At 38.2% G+C, this 8,704-nt stretch overlaps 1 protein-coding gene across 1 annotated transcript; it reads left to right on the forward strand.

Moving 5' to 3' along the window:
- Nucleotides 1–7,991, forward strand: LOC146517491 (B-cell receptor CD22-like; the record flags this gene model as incomplete). The annotated part of the gene is made up of 9 exons (XM_085163842.1): nucleotides 1–394; nucleotides 514–741; nucleotides 1,019–1,369; nucleotides 1,472–1,699; nucleotides 1,833–2,093; nucleotides 5,423–5,683; nucleotides 6,326–6,416; nucleotides 6,533–6,590; nucleotides 6,716–7,991. Coding segments are annotated over 9 exons (1,899 nt in total), but the record flags the coding sequence as incomplete, so codon positions are not given.
- Nucleotides 7,992–8,704: the final 713 nt, after the last annotated feature.

Below are 8,704 nucleotides of genomic sequence, written 5' to 3' on the forward strand. Positions count from 1 at the left end.
TCTAACTTTATTTTTTGTTATGATGTGCTCTGTGTTACAGTCGTTCTGGGTCAGGATGGCTGGAGAGTGACTTACACTTCTACTCAGATCTGTGCTGTAAAAGGATCCACAGTGGAGATACGCTGCACCTACACATACCCATCCAGAGCACATAATCCTTACAGAGTTTTGAGGACATTCTGGCTCACAAAAGAGAGTAATAATGAAGTCGTGGATCTGAAAACAGATCCAGAGTATTCAGGTCGAGTTCAGTATCAGTGTGAAAACAACGACTGCACTCTGAGAATCTCAGACCTGAGAGAGAGCGACTCAGCTGAGTACAAGTTCAGATTCATAACAAACGATCCAGGAGGGAAATATACTGGATCACCTGGAGTCACTTTGACTGTCACAGGTAACATGTTCGTCCACTCGTTTACTATTTTAAATCCAAGTGTTTGCTGTGAGTGTGTTTGTGTGTTTTATCTGTATGTTGTCAGCTGAGCTTAATGTTCTTTATTTACTAATGGGCAGATCTGCAGGTGCAGGTGAGCAGATCAGCTGTCAGAGGTGATTCTAAGTCAGCAGATCTGAAGTGTGAGAGCAGTTGTCCTCTGCCTGATAATCTCTCCTACATCTGGTACAAGAATGAACAGATCATCACAGGACAAACATCTAATCTTCATCTAAACTACCTGGATCCTACAAACAGGATTTCCTGTGCTGTCAGTGGATATGAGAACTCCCGCTCTCCTTCAGTGGGTGAGTTTATGCTTTAACATAATGCCATGTTGTGGAGCCGTGTGGCAAATGAGCTGTAGATTTTATAGGTTTTCATAAGGGTAACACTACTGGCTTGTATTTTCTGTTGATCACACAACCTGTGTAGTCGGAGCTCATAAATAGTTATCCTACACTGAGGTCACTGGAGGGAGGAGACCTTTCTCATGGGCTTATACTGAGGCCTGATCACATCGTTTTCATTTCTGTCCTCGGATGTTGTGACTCTGACTAATATCCAACTCTCTCTGTCTCACAGTGGTGAAGGATGTCTGGGATGTGACTTACACTTCTACTCAGGTCTGTGCCTTCAAAGGAGCAACAGCAGAAATACGCTGCACCTTCAGATACCCATCGACTATAAATGGAAGAAATACAGAAGTTGTCAAAAAATTGTGGTTCATCAGAGACAAATATAATGAACCTGTGGACCTGAAAATAGAGTCAGAGCACAGAAACCGTGTTCAGTATCAGTGTGAAAACAACGACTGCACTCTGAGAATCTCAGACCTGAGAGAGAGCGACTCAGCTGAGTACAAGTTCAGATTCATAACAAAAGATCCAGGAGGGAAATATACTGGATCACCTGGAGTCACTTTGACTGTCACAGGTAAAATAATTTTCACTGGAATCACTTTACACATTTATAAGCTTTGCAGCTGTCTGTATGTTGAGAGTTTGTTTTAATATAATATCTGTTGTTTGCTCCCAGATCCACAGCTCCAGGTACATGTGAGGAGATCAACAGTAAACTCTTATTCTAACTGGACAGAGCTGACATGTCACAACAACTGTCAGCTACCTGATCAATCTTCCTCCATCAGGAATGGACACAAAGTTTCATCAGAAAAACAATATTTACACCTGAATACATTTGATACTGCAGACAGTTTTTACTGTGCTGTGAAAGGATATGAGACATTTCCTTCTCCAACAGTGTGTGAGTTCACTTCTCTTACTCCTTTACTCCTCAAACAGAAGGTTATGATGTTTTTATTTTAGAAAACAAACTGTTAATCATGTAAAAATTAGTTGTTATGACCATGTTGTCATTCTCCTTATTTCTCCTCCAGATGCTCCAAAGCTTCCCTCTGTGTCAGTGAGTCCCTCTGCTGAGATAGTGGAGGGCAGTTCAGTCACTCTGACCTGTAGCAGTGATGCTAACCCAGCAGCTAGTTACACCTGGTACAAGGAGGATGTCATCAATCCTCTCAGTTACCAAAACCAACATGTTTTCAGCTCCATCCTGCCCTCTGACTCTGGAAAGTATTACTGTACAGCTGATAATAAGCTGGGACAAAAGAGATCTGAAAGCAGAACTATTGATGTGAAATGTGAGTAAAATACATTTATAAGCTGTAAAGACTTTTTCAAAAGTTGTGAGACTGCTGCAGGAAAAACTTGAGATACATATCATGAAGACCATGTTTGCAGTTGCTAGAAATGCTGTTATTCTTTTTATTTTCAATGGTTGTTTTATTTTCAATGGCTGAGTGTTTGAGCTGAACTATTTTATGCATTCAAATAGAAAAAAAAAAACAGAATTACATGATTAGAAAATGTCATAAACAAATTTTATATGTTTTCTATTCATAATAGAACATAGAAAACATATCAGCTGAGAAAATGTACAATTTAAAGAAAATAAATATTTGTTCATTCTGAGTTTGATGACAGTAACACAAGTCCAAAAATTTGGATGGTGCCAACAAAAGGCTGGAAAACTAAGAGTTACTAAAAACATCTGGAGGAACATGTTGCATCAAGTTAACTGGCAACAGTCTCGCAACATGTTTGGGTATAAAAATAAAATCTGAGAGTTTCTCAGAAGTAAAGACGAGCAAAGGTTCTTCAATCTGTAAAAACCTGTGACTACAAATTATGGAAATTTTACAAAATTATCATCCACGATGTAAAATTAAAGATTTTATGTTTTAAGACTGTGGATATCTGACCAGCTACATTACATGATGTCATCAAATATTAAGAGAATCTAGAGAAATCTGTGTGCATAAGGTGCATTGACTGAGATGAATACTGGATGCCTGTGATATTCAGACCCTCAAAAAGGTAAAAATGTCTCTGCTCCAAATTTTTTGAAAATGTGCTGCTGTCACTGAATTCAGAATATGCTTATTAGTTTGCAGAGTTTGGCTAATCTTAGCAGCACAGACAGAAGTAGCCTTGGTTTCTTCCAAGCTAGCATCCACTCCTTGCTGCCGAATGAGACTGCCTTTGCCAGTGGGCTGTCATTTGCTTCCTTTCCTGGTTCCTTCCCTCACTCCTTTACATCCTTCCTTCTTTTTGGATGCTCAGTCATCTGTCAAGGGTGCAGCCCAGGTTACTGGCCAGTGGGCTCTTCATCTTTGAACAAGTAACTGCCATTATATATTAATACAGTAAGAAGACCACAGACTAGTTTAAGGTGACTAGCAAGGGAAGAAATATTTCTAGTTGGTCATATCACTAATAAAAAAAGTGTGTAGGGTATGATTGCTGGATTTTCCATCCAGCCTAATGCAGAAATTAGTCAGCTTTATGCTTTTGAAATTTGGAGGAGAAATGGCAGGATGTGTTTTATAATCTAAGATACAGGGGCTTGCAAAAGTATTCAGCCCCCTTGAACTTTCCCACATTTTGTCACATTAGAGCCACAAACATGAATCAATTTCATTGGAATTCCACGTGAAAGACCAACACAAAGTGGTGAACACGTGAGAAGTGGAACGAAAATCAAACATGATTCCAAACATTTTTTACAAATAAATAACTGAAAGGTGGGGTGTGCGTAATTATTCAGCCCCTGAGTCAATACTTTGTAGAACCACCTTTTGCTGCAATTACAGCTGCCAGTCTTTTAGGGTTTGTCTCTACCAGCTTTGCACATCTAGAGACTGAAATCTTTGCCCATTCTTCTTTGCAAAACAGCTCCAGCTCAGTCAGATTAGATGGACAGCGTTTGTGAACAGCAGTTTTCAGATCTTGCCACAGATTCTCGATTGGATTTAGATCTGGACTTTGACTGGGCCATTCTAACACGTGGATATGTTTTGTTTTAAACCACTCCATTGTTGCCCTGGCTTTATGTTCAGGGTCGTTGTCCTGCTGGAAGGTGAACCTCCGCCCCAGTCTCAAGTCTTTTGCAGACGCAAAGAGGTTTTCTTCCAGGATTGCCCTGTATTTGGCTCCATCCATCTTCCCATCAACTCTGACCAGCTTCCCTGTCCCTGCTGAAGAGAAGCACCCCCAGAGCATGATGCTGCCACCACCATATTTGACAGTGGGGATGGTGTGTTCAGACTGATGTGCAGAGTTAGTTTTCCACCACACATAGCGTTTTGCATTTTGACCAAAAAGTTTCATTTTGGTCTCATCTGACCAGAGCAGCTTCTTCCACATGTTTGCTGTGTCCCCCACATGGCTTGTGGCAAACTGCAAACGGGACTTCTTATGGTTTTCTGTTAACAATGGCTTTCTTCTTGCCACTCTTCCATAAAGGTCAACTTTGTGCAGTGCACGACTAATAGTTGTCCTATGGACAGATTCCCCCACCTGAGCTGTAGATCTCTGCAGCTCGTCCAGAGTCACCATGGGCCTCTTGGCTGCATTTCTGATCAGCACTCTCCTTGTTCGGCCTGTGAGTTTAGGTGGACGGCCTTGTCTTGGTAAGTTTACAGTTGTGCCATACTCCTTCCATTTCTGAATGATGGCTTGAACAGTGCTCCGTGGGATGTTCAAGGCTTGGGAAATCTTTTTGTAGCCTAAGCCTGCTTTAAATTTCGCAATAACTTTATCCCTTCATGGTGTTGTTGCTCCCAATATTCTCTTAGACAACCTCCGAGGCCGTCACAGAGCAGCTGTATTTGTACTGACATTAGATCACACACAGGTGCTCTCTATTCAGTCATTAGCACTCATCAGGAAATGTCTATGGGCAACTGACTGCACTCAGACCAAAGGGGGCTGAATAATTACGCACACCCCACTTTGCAGTTATTTATTTGTAAAAAATGTTTGGAATCATGTATGATTTCCGTTCCACTTCTCACGTTTACACCACTTTGTGTTGGTCTTTCATGTGGAATTCCAATAAAATTGATTCATGTTTGTGGCTGTAATGTGACAAAATGTGGGAAAGTTCAAGGGGGCCGAATACTTTTGCAAGCCACTGTATATGAACACATGTAAGAAACATTACAAATGTCTACATCAAAATCTCAGTAAATAGTGATATAAAGTTTGATCCGATCATTTCCACTTTCAAAAGTGTGTTCATACAAATATTTGTGACATTTCTTTAAATAACAGACGACTTTATCCAACTGAGAACATCAACTGCAGCTTCTCATTATACACAAAGCAATTCTTCAAAGCAAAGCAGTTTCATTGAGTTTCCTCTAATATTGAAATCAAACAAGTTTTTAGCTGAAGAAAAACCTGCAGACAGTTTTCACTGTGCTGTGAAAGGATAAGAGCTTTTCCATTCTAACAGTGTGTGAGTTCACTTCTCTTACTCCTTTACTCCTCAATAAAGCTGATTTGTTTCTTATTGGGAAGTTTACAGTGTTTTCCTTTCAGAATATAAGCTATTAATATTTGAAAATTTGGTTCTAACTATATATTGTATATATTGTAATTATATGTTGTATGTTTCCTCCTCCAGATGCTCCAAAGCTTCCCTCTGTGTCAGTGAGTCCCTCTGCTGAGATAGTGGAGGGCAGTTCAGTCACTCTGACCTGTAGCAGTGATGCTAACCCAGCAGCTAGTTACACCTGGTACAAGGAGGATGAAGACTCACCTAAAACATCAGGACACAACTTCACCATCAGCAACATCAGACCTGAGCACAGTGGGAGTTATTACTGTGTGGCCCACAACAACAGAGGGACTCATAACTCCACCTTACAGCTGACTGTTGTCACAAGTAAATTTTACACTCCTTAAAATAACAAATGTAAAGTAAATACAGTACACACATTTATACAGTAATTAGTGTGGATGCTGATTAAGCATCGAAGAAAGAAAACAACAGTGTTTGATCTACAGCCATTGTTTTTACCTCAAAACAAAACCATCGTTGTTTTCTTTCAGACAGCGTGTCTTCCAAAGCTCAGAGATGCAGAATATGAACTTTTAATATTTATTCAGATGTTTTCTGACTCTAAATTTTCTTTTGTCATTACTCAGGTTTTTCTAATACACATTTTAAACATGTTCGGCTATTTTTCAACTTCTGTGTGAACTTCAGTTTTCAACCGTTCTGCACTTTTGTTTTCAAGTGAAAAATTCTTTATTTTTCTCTTAACATTCAGCAATTATTTCATTTCAGCTCAAAATATCAGTTATCAGCATTCACACTGCTGTTTCTTCAGAAAATGCATCTTCTGGTATATTAATATAATTGTTTTACTGTATACAATATTTAAAATACTTCTTTATTCATTCATTTTAAAGGAAAAACGTTTGTATGAGTGGATTATGACAATAAATAACTAATAGCATCACCTGGCAAACAATCTAATCTTACTGCTGAGAAATCTCTGCCATGTATTTGTCTCTGTTTTAGGGAAATCCGAAATAATAATCATGAATATCATCAGGCTGACTCTGGTGGTCCTGATCCTGATTCCTCTGCTTGTCTTGAGTCTGTTGACGAGGTAAAACAATACAAACACTTTACCCCTCTTTTATTTTCCCATTAGACCCTTAGTTTGAAAGTTGAAAGTTCATAACATTTATACTAAAGTTGTTGTTGTTTTTTTATTATATCCAGGAGGAAGAAGCGCATCATCTTAAAAACTGAACCAAATGAACCTGTAGAGATGACTGAGGTTTGTTTATTTGCATTATTGGAGTTGGAGCAAGTGACACTCAGCAAATGACTTATTATGAAATACATGCACATGTTTTATGAGTGAAGCTGTTTCAGTCTGAGCGTTTCATCTCTCTTCATTAGGTATACTCTCATCCTGATGAATCCTGATGAATCCTCAAAGGCTCTGACTGCAGCACAGACAGATGACAAGGAGGAGCAGGAACAGCTGGTGTAAAGTGCAGTCAGGTTACAGCAGGTGTTCAGTTCAAGTGTCACAAACAGCCCTTTTGTGTGTTAGACCATTAAAACTAAAAATGTTTGCTTCAAACTGTTATACAACTTATTCATCAATGCTATTTATTTTCTTGGTTAAGGATTTGATTATTTTTATGGGGGTAAGGGATAGGATAAGTATAAGCCATAAGGCTTCAGCCTATTCCTTTTTTGGTTACTGTTTGAGTACTTTTATGTAAAATTATAATCTGCTGTTGTTGACTGAAATAAAAATTTCAATTCAAAAAAATAAAAAAATAAAAAAAATAAAAAAATTCATTCAATAAATCAAAGACTGCCACAATTGTAAATTTCTTCTTCATGTATGAAACCTGCGCTGAGCAGCCTGTGGTGTTTTTCCACATTCAGCCAATCTAATGTCATTACAAAGAAATCTACTGAGCTTATACTCTAAATAAATATAAAAAATAAAATACAGAGACAGTACTGGGAGTTCTTTTTCTGTGCTTTGCTCCATAATCAAAATGATCAACAATTTCTATTAATTTACAGAAATGTTTTTGTGCCCACTATGAAAGACACAGAGATGCTTTTGTTTAATGGTGTCATTTATACAAAAAATAATGTCAATCTTCTGTTATTTATTTCAGCAGTTCATCCTTTAATGCTTTATCTGTTTCTTACTTCGGTGCAGTGTGGCAGACAGTGGGTAGAGTGAGCGACATGTTTGACACACCTGAGACTCAGGCTAAAGATATTTAGCCTGAAAGTTCCCACATCATCATATTTAGTCAAAACAAGTTAACATGTATTTGTTTTGTTATCAAAAGTGTTTTTATTCAAGATACATTTTAGAAAAAAATGATGATGGAAGGATCTGTAATTCTTGTACATAACTACTGTGAAATCCCTTAAAGTCATTCTCACTCTCAGCCTGATGAACCAAAAAGACATTTGTTTTTCTACCTTCTTTGTTATTTTGATCATTAAGTGGTGCTTAATGCTGGGAACCACTGTAAATTACGCCTTTGCATTTTTATGATGTCCTTGGTGAGGATTTAAAATTAAATGTAAAAATGTTGCTTTGTATGTAAGAATTTGCATGTAAGGCTGTAAACATAAATACAGAATTGGAAAGACTTCAGGTTTTATTCTCACACTGAAACATCTCTGGCTTATTTTGTTAAAAAGAGTTTGACAATGTTGTGGGTCTTCTCCTGTATGTGGTACGGGTCATATCACTGTCAGCTATTTTCACTGACTGAGTATTTTTAAAAAATTTTTACTTTCCTCTTTTGGACACAACTTTCTGACATTGTGGTTCAGGTCAGACACTTTAAGACTCACGTTAACTCACATCAATAACAGGGACTTTTAATAGTAAACATAGAATTTATATGGAAATGACAGAAAAAGCGAGGCAGTGCCTCAAAGGAATGAATGGCCACACCTGCCATTCACAGCGACTAGCTGCACAAGTTTATGTCGATCATGTTTGTTTGGAAAAAGCATGCAAATGTCAGGGAAAGATTCCCCTCTCTCTGCCATCTGTTACGATCATCTTCCACCCTCACTTATAATTGTGCAAAATATCATTTTGCACAATGTGCACGGGCACAGTGTGGTATGTGCCTGACATTATATCTGATATAATTGCTGAATATTTAAACTTAAACTCTCAAAGACGGAACCTTATACCATTTTAAAATGAAGATGAATATCCTCCCTCGTCTTTTATATATTTTTGAACACTGTCGGTAGAAGTAAGTGATAATGAGTTTAGAGAGTGGGACAAATAGATTTCCTAATTCATCTGGCAGGTTATGAAACCTAGAATCATTTCAGTGCTCTGCAGCAAGGATAAGAAAGAGGAGGGATGGCTCTACCATGCTTAAG

Source organism: Neolamprologus multifasciatus, chromosome 6, assembly GCF_963576455.1.
Source record: "Neolamprologus multifasciatus chromosome 6, fNeoMul1.2, whole genome shotgun sequence".
Classification (NCBI taxonomy): domain Eukaryota; kingdom Metazoa; phylum Chordata; class Actinopteri; order Cichliformes; family Cichlidae; genus Neolamprologus; species Neolamprologus multifasciatus.